The following is a 24656-nucleotide window of genomic DNA, read 5'->3' on the forward strand; positions in this document are numbered from 1 at the left end:
TAGAGGAAAGCGTCGCTCATTGCTCTGCAGCTCGAGAACGGAGGATTATAAGTTCCGTTCTTTTGGAGTTAGGATATCAATTGACCAGAAATCAGTTTATATAATAGTAAGACTTTAGAACAAGGCCTCTAGATAATCTTTGTTAACGCCCTGAGTATTATTAACTAATGACAAACGAAAGAGTGTTGCTGTATTTATTATTCTTTTTCGACAATAATTTTGTTGGATCATGTTAGCTAAGGTCAAATTATATTAATATAGAGCAACAACGTTTGACTTTAATAAATATAAAAATTGTCAATGTTAAACTTACCATAAACTAAGATGTTTTTTTAAATGTCTTCATGATAAATAATAATAGCTTTTTTGATGCTATTAAAAGCAGTTTCACCTGTTCTGTGAGGTTTTTAATACATTTACCTGTTCCATTCATTCATTTTCCTTCGGCTTAGTCCCTTTATTAATCGCCACTGTGGAATGAACTGCTGACTTATCCAGCATATGTTTTACACAGTGGATGCCCTTCCAGCTGCAACCTAGTACTGGGAAACATCCATTCACACACATACATTCATTCACTTTCTTTTCGGCTTAGTGCTTTTATTAATCCGGGGTTGCCACAGCGGAATGAACACACAACTTATCCAGCACATGCAACCCATCTCTGGGAAACATTTATACACTCTCATTTACACTCATACACTACGGACAATTTAGCCCACCCAATTCACCTGTACCGCATGTCTTTGGACTGTGGGGGAAACTGGAGCACCCGAAGGAAACCCATGCGAACGCAGGGAGAACATACAAACTCCACACAGAAACGCCAACTGACCCAGCCAAGGCTCGAACCAGCGAACTTCTTACGGTGAGGCGACAGCACTACCTACTGCACCACTGCGTCGCCTCACACGCATACACTGTGGCTAATTTAGTTTATTCAGTGGGTTTTATGCACAGCAAGTGTTTTTCAGCCAATGATGAACTTCCGGTGAGAGCTTTATGTGGCGATTTTCAATTTCATAAGGTTACTTTTGCACCATAGATGTGTAATGTAATTCAAATATAATCTGATAAATAGACTTGAGCATCTAATTGTAAAAAGTGACACATTACATTGAAAATACTGAGGTAAAATTAATTTCCATATTTTAAAGACATGGCGCTGAGAAATAGAATGAAATGTAGTGCTTCTTGTTAGGTCTGATGCCCACTTTACATCGTATCTCAGTCAGGCAGCAAAGATCGCTGTTTTTTAAAGAAATCAGATCTTAAACGCAGCAATTTTCTATGGGATGACTATTAACAGGAAGACCTGAGGCTGGCTGGCAGGCTGAGATTAAAAGTCTAGGTGCATATACCCGGAGGAAACCCACACAAACATGGGGAGAACATGCAAACTCCACAGAGAAATGCAGAGTGGCCCAGCCGTGGATTGAGCCAGCGACCTTCTTGCTGTGAGGAGACAGTGCTAACCACTGAGCCACCGTGTCACCCCTTAAACTTTTACAAATGTATAAAAATATAATGAATGAGAGATAATTATTTACATCGATCAATCTTCACAGTGCTGTATGTAGTTTTACAAACTGCTGTATTTAATGAGTTGGTGTTTTCCACCACACAAAACAAAGATAGCGAGATATCAAAAGATAAAAACTTTATTTGTTACGCTGTCACTCTGACAGAAAACATTCACACAGAGAAATATTGTAAATGCAGAGTTTTCTGTTTATGACAACCGCAAGTATTCGAAAAATATACAATACAATATAAGAAATATAGTCAGGCCACAGGTATACGTTTCTCTGAGTCTGAACAGTTTTACTCACCACATATTTTGTTGATACAAACAAGCAATCATACAGATAAGATACAAAAGCGTTTTTAAATATCATTTACAGAAGAATCAGTTTGGGTATGCTAGTCGATGTAGTCAATCAGAGAGCCACTCTGTTGTCTTTGGCCCATTTCTTCATGATGCGGATGATGTACTCAACCTGTGGGTTACCAGTGCTCCTCAACATCGGCAAAACCTCTTTCAGTATTTCTCTGGAAGCAAACAAAGCACAAGAATAATTGTTATTATAAAAATGGATCAAGATTATAATAAATATAATTTATAATAAACTTCTTCAACTTTTAGTACAGCGAAATTCTCATGTTCATGCTTTTATGTAAAGAAAAACAAAACTTTTATTGTTACTTTTATTGGTAACTAAAATCTTTTTGTTAGTAATATTTCAAAGGGCTCTATGCACAGCTAGGGCTCTATTTTGACGGTCCATGCGCAGAGCGCAAAACGCAGGGCGGAAATGCTTTCAGGGCGTGTCAGATTGCATTTTTGCTAATTTAAAGATGGGAAAATCCGCTTTGCGCCGTGGTGCATGGTCTAAAAGGGTTGAGTTTATTTTTTTGATGAGTTATAGGTGTGTTTTGAGAATAAACCAATTAGAGTCTCATCTCCCATTCCCTTTAAAGCAGGTCGCACACCAGAAGCGCCGCGCAGCGCCATGCATTTTAGAATTCTAAACATGGGTTTCTATCAGGATACACACACCGGCGCCGCAAGTCGGCGGCTGTCGGCGGCGCCCGTCCACGGCTCAGGACGCAGTTCATTTTTCAGTCGCGCCACAGAGCGCCATCTGATTAGTTTCATGTTAAATATCATTCGAATGTGCGCGTCTGGTGTGCGATACTTTAAACTGTCATGTGCGCGCCGTGTCGCGGCGCCGAGCGGCGCTTCTGGTGTGCGACCTGCTTAACAGCCAGCTGTGTCGCGCCATAAGCGCATTCGCTATTTACAGGATGGAAAGTAAAGCAGGTCGCACACCAGAAGCGCCGCTCGGCGCCGCGACACGGCGCGTACATGACAGTTAAAGGTATCACACACCAGACGCGCACATTCGAATGATATTTAACATGAAACTAATCAGATGGCGCTCTGTGGCGCGGCTGAAAAATTAACTGCGTCCTGAGCCGTCGCCGGGCGCCGCCGACTTGCGGCGCCGGTGTGTGTACCCTGATAGAAACCTATGTTTAGAATTCTAAAATACATGGTGCTGCGCGGCGCGCCGCCGAGCGGCGCTTCTGGTGTGGGACCTGCTTAAGTCTAAGTGGAAAAACTGAGCATTTTACTAGCAAGAAAACTGTTAAACAGAGCATCTACTGCGTTAGAATGAGAGATAATGGATCTACTTTCACTTTCACTCTTGGATAGGGAAGCCTTTACGCACAGACATCAATTATAAATAATTAATTGCGTTTTTTAAGCGCAAATATTCGTTTCAAAACTGTTTCTAAATTCAGTTCTAATTTCCAGCAAACGAATAAATGAACAATAATAACGAAATGTGCTCAAAAATCAGAGTTATATTCTAAAACACATGCTGTGCCCCGTATGGTCTAAAACCTGACAGGTGGGCAAATCTAAGCTTGTTTTTAATAAAACAAATATAAATATGGATATAATAAATAATACTGCTAATAATAATAACATTATACAAAAGCAAATTGTTATGAATGAACTGAAAAAGCCTCCGGAGATGAAGAAGACATAAAAGCAGTGATTTTTCATATTTATGTAAGCTAGAAAATAATGTTTTGTAATATTTTAATCCTTTATATTTATATCCTATATCTATTCTTATTATATCCTATATATATCCTTAATATTTAATTTTTTTCATATATAAAGATATTTGCCTATTGCTCTCTTGTGCGTATTAAGCAGTGTGTAAGCGAGGCGCAACTCTGCGCTGGAGTTTAGACCGGGTTAGTTTTGGTATAATGAAAAATCTATTATAGTTTCTCAAAATAGCAACGCGCCAGCGGTCCGCCTCAGAACGCCTCCCTTTTTATACCAGAACGCCTATGGGCGCACAAATGAGCGCTAATGCATTTGCTATTTAAACAGCGTAGCGCAACGCCCCAAAACCACTCTTGCACCAAGCTGAAACTAGCAAAAGACTATTGCGCCGAGCCTTGCGCCACACTGCGCTGGGTGTATGATAGGGCCCCTAGAGTTTTAAAGCCAATAATACATTTCCGGTGATAGCTTAATGTGAGTACTTTCAATTTCACAAGGTTGTTTCAGAAGGTTTTTGATTTCACTCCAAAATGGCGGAATCCGAGGCTGTTGCAGGGCGCTGCTGTTGCAATTGAACGTTCTGTTGAGTGTCGCCTCTTGGTCATTCTAAGCCTTTTTGGCTCAAGCACTCTCACTGGCAGAGCTGTTTTAAAACAAAACGCTATTAGCTGTTTTTTTAAAAAGGGAAGGAGCTACTCTATGTCCCACGCTGTCTTCATGTCTCAGTTGAATTTAAGTCACACATCACACACTTCACAGGACTTTTAAGTAAAGAACTAATGAGTCTAAATAGTCTAAGCATTTACTTCAATAATCTGATTGTAATAATAATGGCTATACCTAGACTCTCGGCCTGCGAGTATGAGTTGGAAGATGCCGACACAAGCTCCACGCTTCCCCTCCCAGTACTCAGGGTTTGGATCCAGTCTCTCCAGAGCATCGAATGCTTTAGCTGCATAATAGAACTGCCCCATCTGAAAAAAAGATCACAAAACTGATTTTAATAACATATCTAAAGCAACTGTTTATTAAATAATCGCTGAAATATTCTAATTCAAAATACAATTTTGAGGGAACAAAACAAGCAGGATCAGAGCTGTAGAAACTACCGAAATGTGGCAGTGGTCTGAACAATTGACAGTCAAACTACTAATAACAGATTGCCTTGATTTTCTTTGCAACAGAAAGTAATAGACTGATAGTGTTTCAAAATAATTATGATATTTAATGTTTTATGCTACTAAAAATGTAATTAATTAATTCATTAATTCATTCATTTTCTTGTCGACTTAGTCCCTTTATTAATCCGGGGTCGCCACAGCAGATTATCCATCACGTTTTCATGCAGCAGATGCCCTTCCGGCCGCAACCCATCTCTGGGAAACATCCACACACACACACACACACACACACACATACACACAATCATACACTACGAATAATTTAGTCTACCCACTTCACCTGTACCGCATGTCTTTGGACAGTGGGGGAAACCAGAGCACCAAGGGGAAACCCACGCGAATGCAGTGAAAACATGCAAACTCCACACAGAAACGCCAACTGAGCCGAGGTTCTAACCAGCAACCCAGAGCCCTTTCAGAGTATTAGATCCCGTTCAGCTAGACTGCTCAACATGTTTCCATAAAATCCTCTCCTCCACACCACACCACAGCAAAATCTCAAAACATGTTGCATTTATGAGTGTGCCTCACACAGGTGGGTGGGCTTGACAAACCACCTGTAGAAAACACACACTTTCCTCTGTTTATACACCAGACACTTTCTCACAAACACTCCACATCTTTAGATAAACATTGTGCATTTCTGAGTGTGCCTCACACAGGTAAGTGGGCTCAACAAACCACCTGTAGAAACACTCTTCTCTTTTTATGCACCGAATACTTTTTTTAAACTTAATTTAATAAGGACTCAATGAGGTAAACAAGATTGTACGGAAAATCCTATTATACTACTTACTGTTTCAACCTTTGCACAACATTGTGTCTGTAAAGTAATTGTATAGTCGGTCTTAGGTTATGTGTATTGTTAACAACAATGTGTTTACCACAACAGTGTTGTGGATATATTTTTAAATTTTCCTTCAGCTTAGTCCCTTATATATTAGGGCTTGCCACAGCGGAAAGAATGAATGAATGTTTTACGCAGTGGATGCCCTTCCAGCCGCAACCCAGTACTGGGAAACACCCATACACACTCATTCACACACACACACACACTCATACACTAAGCCCAATTTTGTTTACCCAATTCGTTACCTCGTTACCCATGTGAACACAGGGAGAACATGCAAACTCCACACAGAAGCCATCTTTTTGCTGTGAGGCGACTGCTAACCACTGAGCCACCGTGCCACACATGACTGGAATCAATTATTTATAATATATGCAGATTAAAAACTGTTTTAAATACAAACAACTCTCCATAATATTACTGTCTTACTGTATTTGACAATACTTACTGTATATTTGATTTACTTACTGTATATATGGGGGTTAAATTTCACTATACGAAAGTGTATGTGACAAAGGCCTGATTTAATTCAACTAAAAGGACAGTTCACCCAAAAACCATTTACTCCCATCCCCCAACTGTTCCATCCTGTTTCAGTTTCTTTCTTGTTTTGAACACAAAGGAAGATATACTCAAGAATGGCTTTTAATAGTATTTTTTTTGTTTCTACTACGGATGTTATTGATAGCTTTTTTCCAACATTTTTCAGAATATCTTATCTTGTGTCTTTCGTAAAAGCTTACCAATTTTGGGTGAACTACGAACAGAAAATGTAGAATCATTATAACATTTGATCACCGCTGTATGCTAGTGTTGTGGATTGACACTAGAGGCATCATGGAGATGTGTAAATGCTGATGTTTAAATGAAAATGAGTTCACAACTGGCTAATTGCGGCACCTTGTAGCAGTCATTAGCGATGAGCTGCAGGAGGCTGAAGGGGTCGGATGAGGTTTCCATTCTCAGATAAAGCTCCCAGGCCTGTCGAGGCTTCTGATTCATGATGTCTGCGACAGAACCAAGAAGAAGACATGAGAAAGAGAGTCTAACTTGTCTACAGATGCAAAGAGATGCAAATTTCCAAACTCATCTCTGTGCTATTTATTACAGGGAAAGCTGAATTGTACACTACCTGACAAAAGTCTTGTCGCCTGTCCAAGTTTTAGAAACAACAAATAATAACTTCTAGTTGATCATTTGGTATCAGAAGTGGCTTATATGAAAGGCAAAGACCTCTAAATTACGCTTGTTTTACCAAAATATGATCATGCCTTAAATTTTTAGTTTAACTCTGTTTTTTATTGAAATATGTTAGTCAGAGAGCCACAGCATCAGATACACAGAATCATTAGACATCAACTGCTCCAATGTGGTGGTAGAATACAATTTGCTCATGTTTTCTTTCTCTCTGAATAAAACAATATAATTACATATTCATGCATTAAGGAAAAACAACAACAAAAAAACAACAACAACAACAGTACAGAGAATAAATAAATACAAATACCCAAAGGGTACAACTGTAGAAAATAAAATTATATATATATATATATATATATATATATATATATATATATATAATAATTAAAAAATAAAAATAAATAAATAAAACACTCTCCATTCATAACTATGCCAGGGGCAGGGAAAATAAGTCAGCTATATACTTGCATACATATACACATACATATATACATGCTTATTTTTTTATTTTTTTTATTTTTAAAGTGTAAGAGGAAGGGTTGCCAGATAGTGTCAAATTTTTCAGTATTACCGCAAACTGTATATCTTATCTTTTCTATTTGCATAGACTGCATCAGATCATGCATGCAATGTATGTAACTGGGTGGGGAAGGATTTTTCCAGTTTTAGTGTTATGAGCCTTTTAGCAATTATTAAACAAAAGGCAAGTGCATTTGATTGTGTAGATGACAAAGAAACATTTGTAGGGTTAAGTCCAAATAATGCTACTAGGAGGCATGGCTCAATATCTAAAAGAAAGCATTCAGAAATTGATTTAAAAATTAATGCCCAAAATGTGCTTAGCGCTGGAAAAAGCCAGAAAGTATGAAGAAGAGTGGCCGGAGCTTGTCGACACCGATCACAAGTTGGATCAAAACCAGGGTTATTTTAGATATTTTTGCCTTAGTCCAATATACTCTATGCAATAATTTGAATTGTATAAGGGAATGACGAACACAAATAGAAGAGGTTTGTACACGAGACTTGGACCATTCCTCGTCTGTGAAAACATGATTGAGATCTGATTCCCAGCTCTGCTTTATTTTAAAAAAGGATGAGGAATCTAACTGTCTAATAAATGAAAAAATTGTTTTATAAATTTTAGAGACTGCACCTTTACAAAGTTTTGCCTCTAAAACCTGATCGATTTCTTGTTTGGGAGGTGCAAGGGGAATCATGCCTTGAATTTTAATTATTTAATTAGCACAGTAAAGTCTAAGTTTGCTTAGAAAAAAGTCTTGTCACCTAACAGAAGTAATGTACAGTATAAAATATGAAGTCATGCTGCAGTGGAAAAAGAATTAATAATGTGTATGACTCCCATGGTTGAGCTCAAGTGCATCAAACGAAAAGCAAATGAGAAGCGTCTTGAAGAGGGTGGGGCATCTCAGACACTAGAGAGCATTTGATTAGTCAGAGGATTTGATGAGAAACTGAAGTATAAGGTGATGGGAAAAAACATTAATCCATTTAGGCCAGGGGTGGCCAACCCTGTTCCTGGAGAGCTACCTTCCTGCAGATTTCAGTTTATCTTGTGGTTTTCAGGTCCTAATTAATTGGTTCAGGTGTGTTTGATATGGGTAGCAACTGAAATCAGCAGGAAGGTGGCTCTCCAGGAACAGGGTTGGCCACCCCTGATTTAGACGGAAGTGATAAAGTGCAAGCTTTGGATGTTTATAATGGTTTTATATCTTCTGCAGACACTAGCTTATAGATATCTTCAAAACTAACAACACTCTTACTAACATCTAAAAAACATTAATTTCATGAGACCTTTAATATTCAATAAGAGAACTTTAAGGAGAATAATAACAACTCATTACACACATCTTCACAGTTTCACAGCAAAGCATCATGGGAAATAGGAAAAAGTTTAATGGGAAATCTTGAAAACATATAGTAGAACTTACAGCAGCGCGCTAACCAGCTCTGGAAAACATAATCGCTCTTGATCTTCTCATTCTGGATGAGCAGGAACAGCTGTTCACATTGAATTCAGATTCATTCAGGTTTATAACTGGGGTAAAGGTAGAAGGGATACAGCTGCGGATACTCACTTCAACATTGCTCATTTTTGTGAAGCTGTACAACAATAATTTATAATTTTACATTACTGTGAGGGTTAAGGTAGAGGTAGATGTTAATATAATACTATTCAATAGGTAATTTAATAAATAATATGAACAACACTCTGTATAATTACTTATTTTACATTATTGTGATAGTTGCGTTTAGGGTCGGAGTGGGGGTAGATGTTAATAAAATACAATAATAGATCATTTAATAAATAATATGAACAACACTCTGTTGTACTGTTTTACATTACTGTGAGGATTAGGTTTAGGGTTGGGGGGTAGATGTTACTAAAATATATTTTAATGAGTATTTTAATAAATAATATGAACAACACTCTGTATAATTACTGTCTTACATTACTGTCATGATTAGGTTTAGGGGTGGGGTGTAGATGTTACTAAAATACAATTGAATGGGTTATTTAATAAATAATATAAATAACACTGTGTATCCGCTTGTTAAGTGTGACGTCACCCGGAGCGGCTTCCGGGTCCAAGCGCTCTATTCAACTGAATGGGGAGATTCATGAAATGATAATAATAAACATTTACAAAGCGATTTAATACTTTCGAAAGTCACGATCGCAATATATATGTCCATGCCTAATATCCGATGGCCAGAAAGTGATTCATTGTTTTATAAATTGTTAAAATTTTGGTATTTGTTATGCAGCAAGCCCAGCGATTGTTGTGTACACTATGACTTTATGTAAAATTAACTTTAATGTGTGATATGAATAAAAAGTGATCATAAACGAATGATTTCTCAACTCAAATGAATGGCGACTTGGACCCAGAAACAGTATTACACGCGTCACAAACACGTCACCACTTTACAAGAGGATAATTACTGTTTTACACTACTGTGACGGTTAGGTTTAGGGTTGGGGTGGGGGGTAGATGTTACTGAAATACAATTTAATGGGTTATTTAATAAATAATATGAACACTCTGTATCATTAGTGTTTTTAAATTACTGTTAGGGTTTGGGGTAGGCGTAGACATTAATAAAATACAATTACTAGTTAGTTTAATAAAAAAACATAAATGCTTCTCCATCCCAAAGAGGGAAGAAATCACTTTCCCGAACTCTTGCATTCAATCTGCCCAGTTGGTGGAATGAACTCCCTAACTGCATCAGAACGGCAGAGTCACTCGCTGTCTTCAAGAAACGACTAAAAACTCAACTATTTATTCTCTACTTTCCTTCCTAATCTGCAATTCCCTCTCTGGCTATACCACTAACTGTACTCAAAAAAAAAAAAAAAAATAAATAAATAAAATAAACTTACATTACTAATGCTTTGCTTCTTAGACTTTACACACCTGAAACTTGCCTACAGCACTTTGTTTATTCTTTGTTGCTCTTATAGTTGTGTAAATTGCTTCCTTGTCCTCATTTGTAAGTCGCTTTGGATAAAAGCGTCTGCTAAATGACTAAATGTAAATTTCTAAATGTAAATTCCGGCCGCAGCTGTATCCCTTTTAGCAACAGCCTATAATTGTTTAGTAATTCATATTATACAATAACATATTTTCTGAATTATGAGTATGTGTACCTCTTCAGCTTCTCTGTAGTTCCCGAGAGCCGCCTTGGCCTGAGCGTAGTTAAAGCTAAACGTGTCATCATTGTAGAAGTAACTCTGCAGAGAAAGAAGATGAATTATTTGATGCCGACTCTTTTATTTCTTCTGTTCGCAATCTAAACAGCCTGATATGTGCTTTACCTTGACTGAGTTGAGGTAGATGAGCACATCCTCAAACTGTTTCAGCAGGAAGAAGCAAGAGGCCATGCACTGCCTGCCTGGTATTGTGTCTTTAAAAACAAAAAACAAGATAAATGTTTCCATGAAGCTTATATACAGTTGTTTTATTGATGTAATATGTCTGATTCATGTGCTAAAAAAGATAAAAGGCAAAAATCAAGGGCCTAATTAAACGCAGCACTAAAGGAAATAACTTTAGTAAAAACAGCAATGTTAAACACTGATTAAAATACACTGTTTTTCAAATGTGTGGGATGGGAATGTAGAATGTCTGATAGCGTTAAACCGCAAAGGCACAAATAGAAAAATAAAATCGAAAATGCGAAAATACAATACATCTTTCAATATGCAAGGTTCATAATATGTATTTACAGTCTTTTGTTTATCATAATCTTAAAGCAAACTAATAAATTAATATGCCTAGAATAATAATAACAGTGGTTTCGTACTGTAAAATGAAATTAATGAATTAAAATGTAATTATATGTATCTTACATATACAGTTGAAGTCAGAATTATTAGCCCCCTGAATTATTAGCCCATGATCCCCCCCCCCTAATTAGGTTAATTAGGATAACTAGGCAGGTTAGGGTAATTAGGCAAGTTATTGTATAACGATGGTTTGTTCAGTAGACTATTGAAAAAAAATTGCTTAAAGGGGCTAATAATTTTGACCTTAAAATTGTGTTTAAAAAAAATTAAAAACTGCTTTTATTCTAGCCAAAATAAAGCAAATAAGACTTTCTCCAGAAGAAAAAATATTATCAGACATACTGTGAAAATTTCCTTGCTCTGTTAAACATCATTGGGGAAATATTTAAAAAGAAAAAAAAAATTAATGGGGCTAATAATTCTGACTTCAACTGTGTGTGTGTGTGTGTGTGTGTGTGTGTGTGTGTGTGTGTGTGTGTGTGTGTGTGTGTGTGTATACCACCGGTCAAAAGTTTGGGGTCAGTTTTTTTTTTCCATGTTTTTTTTTTTAAGAAGATTATTCTGTTCAAGGCGGCACTTATTAAATGTAAAAAAGAATAATGTTAATTGTTAAATATATCATCACCTTAGAATTATAAGGTTCTTTCTAAAATTTTTGTCAAAATTTAGTTATTGAAATATTCTTATTAAATTACAACTTATTTACATTATGGGATGTTCTTTTATAAGTTGTTTACATTTAAGACAATTAATTAAAAAACAAACATTACACACATGCTGTTTGCTATATGGAATGCAAAAACTTTGAAGCTCAATATCTCAAAATCATTCAGAACGCAGATAGAACCTTATTATTCCAAGGTGACGATTTATTACAATTTTTTAACTGCTTTTTTATTGTATGTAGTTTCAAATTAAATTATTACTTGTTATTATTGCTTTTATTACAATTACCATTAATAATAATAATAATAATAATAATAATAATAATAATAACAATAATAATAATAATAAATATTAGAGTGATTTCTGATGGATCATGTGACTCTGAAGACTGGCGTAATGAAGCTGAAAATTAATCTTTAAAATCACTGGAATAAATGATTAAATTAAATTATAAACTACTTATAAACAGTTTTTTTTAGTGCAATAACATTTCACAATTGTACAATTTGTACTGTATTTGATTAAATAAATGCAGCCTTGATAAGCAGGAGAAGATTATTTTAAAACATTTAAAAATCCTACTGACCCCAAACTTTTGACCGGTAGTGTGTATACACACAAATATAAATTATAAGTCTTGTATCCTTTTAATTTTTTATTCTTTTTCAAATACTTCCCCAGTTTTGTTTCACACATAAAGTTTTTTCACAGTATTCACTGCTATTTTTTATCCTGCAGAAAGTCTTATTTATTTTAGGAATTAGTATAATAAATAGATTTTTTTCCATTTATTTGGAATGAGGTTTTTTAAAGGTCAATATGATTAGCCTCCTACAGAACTATGTGGATGTTCATTGATTTACACAAATAACGTTGTTGACAATGCGATTGTCATACATATAAATTGTTACACAAACATAAACTACTGCTTCCTTTGCAAGACATTAAACACTAACTAAATGTAATGCTAAAAATGACAGGATGTTTAATTGAGAGCCACATTTTCAGTCTAGGATGAAGCATGGTTTGTGTCAAAAAAAACAAACTTTTGTCACTGGCTCACAGCGCAGTGGCCCGGCTGCTGAACCAGCGCTAATATTGTTATTGTTAGCCGAAACAATGACGTTACCGCATTCACTAGCTGAGCCTCCAACCAACTGGAAAAACTGCTGGGCAATTTTCAAATGGTCCCTCTGTAAAAAAAATACAAACACATTGACCTAGAGATTTGAGAAACAGGTCAAAGGATTCACTGAGAAAAAAAAATAAGAGGAAATAAAAGTTTGCTAACCGATCCGATTTCTTGTCCCAAAGCAGCATTAACCACCCCTTTCAGGATATATTCCTGTGAATGACGGCAGAGGAGACCATCATCACACTATCAAAATCAATGGGATATTGTTGAAAGTAGTCATACGATGTATCAAATTTGCTTGTTCTGAGAAATGCTAAAGCTTTGAAACAATTTACAGTAATATCATATTCACATGAGCTGCAAAAATGTTTACTTTAACAAGTACAACACCAAAAACAACTTTAAATTGCTGTGTATTGCTTTATTATACATAAACATTCAAAGTAAACACAGTTTTCAGTCAAATTAAATTGTAAATTGACTAAAATATTACAATAGGTAACACCTTTCAATAAGGCCTCATTAGTAAATGCTATTAATGCATGAACTAATATCAACAGTGAGGAATAGCTAACGTTTGTTACAGAAGTTTTTATTAAATATAACAAAAATATAAAAATAAAAAACTTTTTATTTAAAAACTCTATTAATTTACAACTTTTGATTGTTAATTAGCCAAGAAATCAACATCACCTAAGATTAATAAAGGCTTTGCCTATAGCTTTCATGTGGACGGCTTTCCTATTATTCCAAACATTGCTTTCTATGAGCGTATGCACATCAGCGGCACATTTTGGTGAGTCTGCGTACCGAGCTATGCCAAAGCACCAACTGAAGTCTTATATTAATAGCATTATGATCGTATATAGAATGGGAATGATCGGTGTGCAATCTCTTGAATTGTCATAGACGTGGTGTGGCACTTCTTGTCTTTAATGTTAAGTGTTAACGAATAAAATCTATACACTAGATATTAAGGTTAGAAGGCACTTCAAGGTGGAAACTTTAATGTGGCTTGAGAACGCCTGCTAGAAGTAGTTAGTTTAAAGTGGTATGGATAGATAGACAGACAGACTTAGCATTATTAGCATGAATTAGTGTTATTAGCATGCTGCTAATATACATTAGCATGCATTTAGTGTGAATCATAGATATTTACATTAGATGTCACCTACGCTATTGTTGTCTATTGGAAAGAATGCATCAATAGAGCCGCCATTTTAGTACAGGGTAGTGCTCCTTTGAAATGAATGTGGAAACAAGGTGCAGTGGAGGACTGGCCATCGATAGCCAAAGAAATATAAACATATATATGAGTTTTCTCGCTGGTCAGTGTTCAAATTTATTTATTTTTTTATTATGAAAATTATAATTTTACATTACTTTTCTATATCAATAGATAAGTTTCCGCATGGACATTGCCGACAAAGAGCATGTGTTTGTGTGTATGGAAATGTATCATCTCTCTCCCTGTTAAATTTGATCTAATCCATGTCCTGAAACACACCCCCTGTTCTGCTTTCACTTCTAATGCTAACGAGCGATTCATTTGTGAAAGAATCTCCGTTAAGAACAATTCGCTTGAACACTTGGCGTTTCAATGTGCATATCCAGCTTTCTGATCTAAATGGCATATAACTTTTGTAATATTCAATAATTTATGGTGGACAGGATAGACATTGAGACGCAGGCTCTGTTATGTTAGCACCCTTATAAGTTACTTCAAAAACTAGCCATTACTTCACTTAGCCGACAATAATACAAATAATTACAAATTTTCAACAAATCTTGTCATGTTTCATTTACATTGTTTGCTGATTTTATTCAACAACAATAGCATAAGCCTAGAATTTAGTGCACGTTTGCTACTTTGCCTTATGGTCAATACAGTAGGTGACTGTATTAGCATCAATAACGTTACTTGTTTAGCACAAAAGTTCGTAACATACAAAAAAAAATCTTACCTATGAAATGTTATGTCTTTATGCTTTGTTTGCTCATTACTACACCCGTACGCAGCGCAGAAGTCCAACATCTTCAGATTGAATGACATTTGTTCTGGGAGTACTGTACAAACATGGCGACGGTATTGACGCATACCGAGGACCCGTATTCGATATTTAAGGTATACATCTATGAGTTAGCATGTTGTTAGCATGTTTCTAGTTAGGATTACTTGTTGTCAGCATGTTTCCAGTATGAAATAACATGTTTCTAGGATGTTTTAAGTATGAATTAGCATGTTGTTAGCATGTTTTCAGTACGGATTAGCGTTTGAATGGCAGAGGCAGGAATTGATGAGGTCAGATAAACAGACAGTGCCTCACGTTCATTTCACACAGATTACAAAACCAGAGAACATTTGTTTTCAATTGTTTTGTTGGTTCGTTTAAAAGTAGAGATTTTAAATTTAATGCGAATACATTGCTCATGTCTCTATTCACTGAGATACACATTTCCCTAATCAAACCTTAGTAAGGGCTCATCTGATAGGCCAAGTTTAGATAAACAGCCAGTGCATAAAATAAATGTAAATTTATTGTCACACATGTCTGCGATACGTATATTGCACATACTATTATCAAAATAATTTTGTGATTTTGTATTGTGCAGACCTAATTACCATGTAAATAAAACACATTGTAATCGTTTATATCTTCTAATAAGAAACTGAATGAACTGAATACCTGAGGCGTGGTGGGCTCAAGGTCTTTGATTAGTTTGTAGGCCTCCTGAATGTCATCTAAATGTGAAATGACAAAGTTAATAGCAAACTTGATAAGCCAGTCTCAGTATATCTGCAGAACACGAGAGGCCACACCTGATCAACATGCATACCTTGTCGGAGATAATAGATGACCAGGTTGAGTCTGGCCTCAGATATGACGTCAATCAGAGGAGGTAAAACCTGCAGGGCCCCTTCACCCCCGCGAAACACCACCAGATTGTGCTGGATCAGCTCTTTAGCAAACTGAAACGAGCTGGAGGAGATGTCGATCAGGTTCTTCAACTCCGTCTGAAGAATAATAATAAAACAAGAGATAAGATAAACCATTAGCAAATGAGTACCACCAAATTAAACCATCAAGGACAAAATCCATGTTTTTTCCTGACATACAGTACTGTGCAAACGTTTTAGGCCACCACCAGCTTCGTAAAAATCAATAAATCAATCAATCAATCAATCAATCAATCAATCAATCAATCAATCAATCCATCCATCCATGCATCCATCTATCTATCTATCTGTCTGTCTGTCTGTCTGTCTGTCTGTCTGTCTGTCTGTCTGTCTATCTATATATTTATCTATCTATCTATCCCACAGAGATGGCAAAACTAGGGCCCGCGGGCCAAGGTTGGCCCATGGTAACCTGTGATTTGGCCCCCCAACCCATCTGAGAAGAGAGGGAGAAGGTTGGGGAGAATGCCTTTAACAGAGATCGTCATTTCTGATTTAACGTAACCTTTTAGTTTGTTTCTTTCATTGTTGAGCTACAAAAAAATCTAACTGAAATTAAATGTTTAAATTAAATGTTGTGCTTAAATCAGATTTTTAAAAATGTAAATACCGTCACTCGAAGGCAGACGACAATGCACAAGACATCGACGAGCAAATCAATAAAAAGTTTCTTATAGAATTTAAAATATGTATTGAAATTCTATTAATTTTAAAATCTTAATAAACTAGGAAATTACCATGGCAACTTTAATGTAAATGTTTTGTATATTTGTATTTTACAAGCTAGACGTTTTATTGCTCATAATTGAAAAAATATAATCAAACCTAAAAGTGCAGATTAAAAGAAGATTAGAGAAATGGCGTCACAAAGTCACATATTTTGTTTTATTTTATTTTATTCATTTATTTATTTTTTAGGAAATGGGTTGATGGGATGGAGAAAAGGGGGTAAAATGCTTGCTGTGTCTACATGATTATTATTCTGTAACTGTAATCTGTTGTGATATGCAAACTGAAAAAGTAATGAATATATTGTCCAAATTTGGCATACTTCCCTTCAGCCCACCACCCTCAATCAAATGTTTTTTTGGCCCTTCATAAGAAAGGTATGAAGCAAGTGCAGGCTCGTTAGATTTTGGTAAACTATACCTTTAATATATAAACAGAATAAAAATGGGAAATATGTACACAATATTTACAACATAATTACTTTTGAAATTAAGACTAGAATCAAAAGTCTGTGTTTAACATGACCTCTTTAGCACCAAGCAATAGCTTGAACTTTTATGTTGATTCTTTTTAAAAAATTATGTGTTATTTAATATCAAGCATCTTTCAGCATTTATAACTGTCATTCCATAGATTAAGCATGTTGTATCTTTCTTTTTCTCCCCAGGTGAATCTCATACTGCCTATAATATCGCCTATACATACTGCATATAATATTCAGGTCTGGACTCTGTGGAGGCCATTTCATTTTTTTTTTTTTTGTCTCCAAAAATTATTTCATTACATTAGTAGTGTGTTTGGGATCATTATATGGCTAAAAAATAAAACTATTACAAAACAGATACTTTCTAGTAGGAATTACACAACAAATTAAAACCTGTCTATACTTTTCAGCATTCACAGTCCCATCAATTCAAGCTATATTGAAACCAAGACAGAATCTCCAGTATTTTTCTTTTCTTCTCCTATCTTTCTCTAATTCTTTCTTTCATATGTCTTGAACAATTAGACCCAAAAAGTTCAACTAGAACCTGTATTAAGTGGTTGTATTTTAATAAAGAGAATGAGAAGTAATATATAATGTCATTATACCCTCACTAAAAAACAACAAATGTAACTGGGGGCCTAAGACATTTGCACAATACTGTACGTTACAAAATCTTTAAAGAGGAAAGCTACTTTTCTAACTGCAATAACATTACTTTTTTCATCGGAAAATAATTAACCATTAGTTCCAAGCCCATATATCATGTGCATAGTAGTGTAAACAGACCTCAGCAGCTTTGCCATTATAGAGTCTGAAGTGGTTGCAGGCTTTGAGGTTGAGGGCGATAGTAGAGTCAGGAATACTCTGCAAATACACAGCCAGCACCTCCTGAGACACGTCATAGTAATCCAGCTTATAGTAGCACAGAGCCACATACACATTCAGGGCCAGAAATTCTCTGTAGAAATGGAGAGAAATACATTTTTGGTCAATATTTTTGAATAAAGTGCTTATGTTAAAGTCTATGTGATCCGGAAGTCGATGAAACATTTATTTAAAGTATGTTGATGTACTTCCAACTGAAACAGAATATTGAGTAGGGGGCGGGCTTTCTTTTACTGCATCATTTCCTCATAGCAAACTAACAGTAAATGGGGCGTGGTTAAGAATATTGTGGCTGAAGCCATGAAAGTGAATAGAAGGAAGGACCACCAATCCAAACATGAAAGCAAATGGTCAGACTTTCACTGAAGATGACCAAAACAAACTTTTTTTCAGTGGATTAATCTGCATGGATTAATAGTACAAAAAAAATAACAATATGCGTTAGTAAATATACATTGTAACTTTTGATTTCATATAGACTTTGATGTAATAAAAACATGTCAAAATTAGTAAATAAATAAATAAAAATATCGATACTACTGAATAAATACAGTTTAAAGTTCCTGTGAAGTGCTTTTAAATGTGCTTTTTTTCTCAGTGTTTGACGAAATCTCAACTGAAACGTGAAGAAAGGGTGGAACACAATGTAGCTCCTCCCCTTTTTAAAAATAACAGCCAATAGTGTTGTTTTATCACCACTCTGCCAGTGTGAGGTTGAGATCAAGCACATCAAATGTGAAGCATCTTGAAGGGGGTGTGGCATTTCAGATACTACAGAGCATTTGATTGGTCAGAAGATTTGATGAGAAATTAAAGTATGAGGTGGCATAAATAAAATCGTTGATCCATTTAGGCAGAAGTAACAAACTACAAGCATTACATGTCAGTTTCATATCTCCTAAACGCAAATTTTGGTGTGCACTAGATATCCTAAAACCTGACAATATTCTTACTAACATTTAAAAAAAATAGTTTAATGTAATGGGACGTTTAATGTTTCTGTGAGGTACTGTTTCATATGTTGGTTCTGATGCACCTGTTCTGCAGTAAGATCCGTTTGTAGATGTCTATGGCCTCCTGGTAATGAGAGCGCATGTAGTGGATGGAAGCCAAGCTCAGCTGATCCTCTGTCACATCCTCCAGGTTCTGATGGAAACCCATCAGCTTCTTTTCATCATTGAACTTCAGAGAGCAGAACAAAAGCAGGGTCTGTCATTATCGTCTGATGCACAGCCACAATAATGCCGAGCAGAGGATGAAACGATAATGAAAAACTGACCTTATGAGCTAAATGAAAGAGCAGGCGATTCTGAAGCTGAGTTTTCGACCCTGAAAAACACAATATTTGGATGGTGAGCAACAATTTTTTATTCATAATGAGAATAAGGACGAAAACAGAAACTGATACAACCAACACTGGTCGGTCACATGATAATGACTACATGGCGAATGTAATACGTCTGGATTACGTAGAAAATACACACGTTAAAGAGGTAGTTTAGTCAAAAAAATGTAATTGTCATGATTTAATCACTCTCCAATTGTTTCCAACTTGCTTGAGTTTCTTTCTTCTGTTGAATACAAAAGAAAATATTTTGAAGAATGTTGGAAAGCATCAGCCATTGTATGTTTTTTCCTACTATGGATGTCAACAGCAGCTTTTCTTCAGAATATTTTCTTTTGTGTTCAACAGAAAAAAAAAATCATAAAAGTTAACAAGCACTTGAGGGTGAGGAAATTAGGAGGAAATTTTCATTTTTGGTAAACTATCTCTTTGATACTGTACAGCAGCGTGTAACCACGGGGAGTGACACTAACAACAGAAGTTTGGATCCACATGCAGGTTTATTCAAAGTCAGGCAAGCAAAGGTCAGCACAGGTGCAAACAGATATACAAGGGATGTCCTGAATCGTTGTCAAAGGATCAGGCGAGTGGTCAGAAGGCAGGCGGCAGACTAAGACAAGTAGGCTAACGGTCGGTACACAAGATAACAAGACTAAGTAGTTGTAGCGCTACTTAAAGTAAACAAGACTCGGCAAAGTGAATGAGTGAGTGTGTTGCTTAAATAGTGTGTGCAGTCATTCTCTGACAATTCTCAGGTGGTGTGAGTGTAATCAGTTTAGATGAGAAAGCATGTGTGAGTGTGAGCGGAGTGCATGTATGAAAATGTAGTCCAGAAATGGGGGATAATTAGTCCATGGTTATAGTTAGTGAAATCCAGCGATCTTATGAAAGACGATCGCTCGTAATCGTGACACATCGGTTCTCAATTCTGATCCTCGCGGCCCTCGCACACACTGCTTATTTAGCATGTCTCTTTTGTTTAACACACCTGATTTGGATAACCAGTTCATCAGAAGAGAGCTCCAAGAAGGAACTGTGTTAAGATTGATATGTTCCCTAAATACTATTCACTGATTTCTACACCCTCTACACGGGAAATCGGTGGAAGTTGACATCATAAAATAAAAAGAAAGAGAGACTACACAACTGTTTGCAACATTTTCAACTAATACAGAAGTGTGAAGGTTATTTAACTGTAATCATGTGATTAGCATAGAAGTCATGTCACGCACATCACGCTTTGAACTGAACCAAATTTCAAAACAGAATCATGGCAAAATATCCTGCGATGTCCACTTCGCTGGGTACTTACAGTCAAATAGAACAAACTTCTGAAACGGTAAACAAAAATACAAAAATATGCAAAGTGGGGGGCCACAAGGATGAGGATCGAGTCATTACAAGGGTCAGACAGAATCCGCAGACATTTTTTGCTCTATCTGCACAGAATTTTATACAAAATCTGCGGATTTATGCGGAATGATTTTGGGAGTATCGTAACTACTATATGAACTAACAAGTAATACTTTTTAAACTTGTATTTAATGTTTACAATACAAATATAATTAGATCCACTTATTTGGTAAACAAAGTAAGTCTTGTATATAATAAATCTACTAAAAGACAGAAAATATGACTTTACAAACTGTATTGTAAATAAATTATATGAACAGTTTCATATTAGTCAATAATTATACTGAAATTTATTTAAAAACTGAATAAATATAAATTTACACACATTTACACAAGTGAATAAACAAAATAAATGATGGGCTAAAAATCTGTGGAATTCTGCGTGCGCAGATTCTGTGTGGGCCTGGTCATTACTTATTCAACAATATTCATTGTTTATTAAAAATAACGATATTATTGCTCGTTGAACTGTTCAATCAATGCCACATTTGCTGTTCAGCACTGAAATTTGGAAAAACAGCACTCTTACTTGTATGTCTGCACATGCAGAAAGCTGCAGATTTCCAAGCCCATAACTTAATCCATTTACTTACTCTTATAAATGTGTGTAAAAATATATTTATGCAGTTTTTATAATCATTTTAGTAGCATTATTGAAAATATTTAGATAGTTTACGTACAATTAAATCTGTAAAGTAATATTGTTTGTCTTTAGTGGATATATTATATGAGGAAAAGATGTAGCTTTGTTTACTAAACAAGTGATTGTAACTGGATTCTGACTGTAAACCTTAAATAAAAGTTAAATTATTTTTTATTTTGTGTGTTCAGTTTTCAGTTTAAAATTTGCAGATTTTTACTATTATTATTATTATTTATTATTATTATTTATTTATTTTTTACAAAAATCTGTTCAAAAATAGCAAAAACAAAAAATGCAGATTCTGTCAATTATATACATTCTAACAGGCTTCATTATACAGTGACTACTTGTGGACTTTCAAAACATGTTCTTGTTTGTCAAAAAGTTTTGCTGTTTGTATTGTCACACATTGTTGAAACAAAATCACAAAATGATTGTATGAATTTTTATCATTTTAAAATTATCATAACTTTTTATCATAAAAGGGGTGTTTTAAAAACTCTTATTTAATCAACTATGCATGCAGGAAGTAAAAGACAAACCTTTCAGTGCTGCCTCCTCGGCCTCTTTATAAAGCCCAAGGAAAAACAGTGCGCAGCCCAGATATACCCAAACATCCACTGGACAATCCGGCCTCAAAGTGAGGGCCTTGTACTCCTGAATATACATATAATGAGACAGAATATTTAAAGTTCTCATCATATCAATCTTAATCATTTAATTTAATTCTTCCCCTGGCCAAACTGGCAGTGAAAACTTTCGCTAACCTCCATTGCTCTCTTGTGGTCTCCTACATGAAAGGCACAGAAACCAGTCCAAAGATCTGCGTGCTCCACTGAGACCCCGCTATTACGCTGGAACTGAGACAGAGTTTAGAATCGATTGTCATATCAGCTTCAATAACTATTACAAACAAACCTTTAAAAGAGTTTTTGGAAATAGGCTCTTTAAACAAGTCACTTAGAGTTAAAAAGTTGAATTTGACCATTTCTGAATCCATTCAGCTAATCTCTGGGTCTGTCAGGAGCACTATTAGCTTAGCATAAACGAATTAGACCTTTAGCATCTCGCTCAAAAAGAAAGAAGAAAAGTTTTGATCATTTTAACTCTTATTACTTGACTCTTCTGTAGTTACATTGTACAGGCCAATATGGCTAGGAACTCTACTGTCATTCTGGCGTAATGAAACACAGCAAAGTTGTGTTGAGTTTTGATCATTTTAAAGCTTGACTCTTCTGTAGATAAAACAAAAACTCTTAAGACAGATTTGAGTAAGATGCTAATGGTCTAATCCGATTTAATGATTTATGCTAAGCTAAGCTATACAATATATATATATATATATATATATATATATATATATATATATATATATATATATATATATATATATATATATATGTCCTATGTGGCTGTTTTTATACCTCTAATAGAGTAAGGGCACCCAGGTAGTCTCTTTGGTTTAGATAATCCTCAAGCCTTGGGATCTTTTTGCTTTTATTCTTCCTTTTCTTTTCATTAGAACTGGTGGAGGCCTCACCACCCACTGCTGGCTTCATCCGAGACAAGAGCTAAACAACACAAACAAATCATTCAAAGATTAATTTACTCTGGCATCATCATTGAAAATAAGGTAATACCAGTAAAATATTATTACAACTCAAAATAAAGTTTTTCTAATTTAAGACATTTAAAATGCATCTAATTCCATGATGGCAAAGCTGAAAATTTAGTATCAATAGTCCAGTATTTACAGTTTGACATAATGTTTTAAAACCCTTCTAATGTGCTGATTTGGTGCTCAAAAAATTAATTATCAATGTTGGAAAAAGTTAATTATTATTTATATTGTAAAAAATCAAAAGAGCAATTAATTTAAAATATTGTAGGTTATTAATTAATTTAAAACATCTACTGACTATGCAGCCAACATTTTTTTTCTGTAAGACTTATACAAAAACTATTTAAGATTTTGTTTTTGCTTTAAATAAAAAAGTGCAACATATACCATTATTAATATTATATATTACATTTCTCATAAGACAAGATTTAGCATGATATTTTTCTTCTCCATCCAGTGTATCTTTTTAAAGAATGTTCAGATGTTTTTGCTGTATTTTTTAGATGCATGTAAAGCTCATTAATTTAGGATAATTAATTTGTATGGGGAAAATGAAAACTTTAAATAATGTTTTAGAGTTCTGATTATTGGTCTTTATTCTCTTCCTGTAACTCATGTTTACTTTAAATGATGAATATTAAAGTACTATACTAATCTATTTAGCAAAATCCCTAAATTTAATTTAGTTAACCAAACGTTACCTTTTAAATATTAAAACAGAATTCTTGTTTGATATATTACTTAAGACTTAAAAAGTGAGGGCTTTTCACGTGGGTAGCTTTACACTATGACAACAAAATGATGAGATTTATTTAATCGTATAGAATTGAAATTAGGAGTAATACATTCAGTTCAAAAAGTAATTAGAAAGACACACGCAAAACTAGTATTCTTAAATATTATTGATAGCTACGATTTATTGTATTTATATGATGAAGGCTATGCACAAAAAGCTTGTTTGCTTAAAAGTTGCACATTGTTATATATTTAAAAGCAGTAAGGTTAACGTTACATGTTGATTTATACTCACCATGGTGACGACTGTTCTCTTTCTTCAAACACCTCAGTCATGAACCTAATCAGTCATTTTACTAACCGTCTAAACATCATAAAGCGGATAAAACCAAAAACGAAATCAACAAGCTGATTTGACTTATACGTCAATACATCTAACGTTAGAAGTGTAAATCTGTGAATGAAGTGAACTAACGTTAGCCAGATAACGTTAGCCTACAAGCTAGCAAACTTGCTAAGCAACTATTACGTGCACGCAGAAGTGAAGCAGATCTGCGTTCGCCTTTGAACAATTCGCTTGATTCTAGATCCTGATTATTAAATCAGACTACATATGAATATGTGTAATCTGTTACTGCGCTCGTCGTATTGTGTAAGATGCTTTTCTTAGCTAATCTTGTCTGCCATGTTTGCTTGTGGCGCGGCATCAAGCTGTTGCTTAGCGACCCGTCCTTCACTATTGAGGCAGATCCAGAATATTATGAAGCTGTACGCCCGGAGACCAACAGACTACGTTGTGATTTGATTCAGGCTCGGCGCTTAATCTGCGTTTGTTTAAAAAAATCGAAATGTGAAAAAAAGATCACAGAAATCTGGAAATAACTGAGATTTCAGACAAAAGGATCA

At 35.1% G+C, this 24656-nt stretch overlaps 1 protein-coding gene across 8 annotated transcripts; it reads right to left on the reverse strand.

Moving 5' to 3' along the window:
- Window positions 1-1645: 1645 nt before the first annotated feature.
- ift56 (intraflagellar transport 56) lies at window positions 1646-24485 on the reverse strand. 8 transcript variants are annotated; one of them, XM_073952915.1, is made up of 18 exons: window positions 24226-24485; window positions 24046-24114; window positions 22819-22965; window positions 22162-22254; window positions 21937-22051; window positions 19273-19322; window positions 19030-19175; window positions 17895-18066; window positions 15772-15949; window positions 15621-15676; window positions 13090-13143; window positions 12928-12991; window positions 10662-10750; window positions 10494-10577; window positions 8770-8821; window positions 6521-6627; window positions 4430-4563; window positions 1646-2052 (listed from the first exon to the last, which is right to left on the reverse strand). In XM_073952915.1, exons 2-18 carry the CDS (start codon window positions 24046-24048, stop codon window positions 1941-1943), a joined length of 1656 nt encoding a protein of 551 aa, XP_073809016.1. In that variant the 5' UTR covers window positions 24049-24114; window positions 24226-24485; the 3' UTR covers window positions 1646-1940.
- Between the last annotated feature and the right edge of the window lie 171 nt (window positions 24486-24656).

This window comes from Danio rerio, chromosome 6 (genome assembly GCF_049306965.1).
Source record: "Danio rerio strain Tuebingen ecotype United States chromosome 6, GRCz12tu, whole genome shotgun sequence".
Classification (NCBI taxonomy): domain Eukaryota; kingdom Metazoa; phylum Chordata; class Actinopteri; order Cypriniformes; family Danionidae; genus Danio; species Danio rerio.

Bases quoted from the DNA above. Each gene is read 5' to 3' on its own strand.
- ift56 (XM_073952912.1), bottom strand. The intron at 19,176-19,272 runs GTCAGTTTTTCA...TGCTCTCTGAAG, and splicing joins TCTTTCATTTAGCTCATAAG to TTCAATGATGAAAAGAAGCT. The intron at 4,564-6,520 runs GTGCCGCAATTA...TCTTTTTTTCAG, and splicing joins TCGCTAATGACTGCTACAAG to ATGGGGCAGTTCTATTATGC.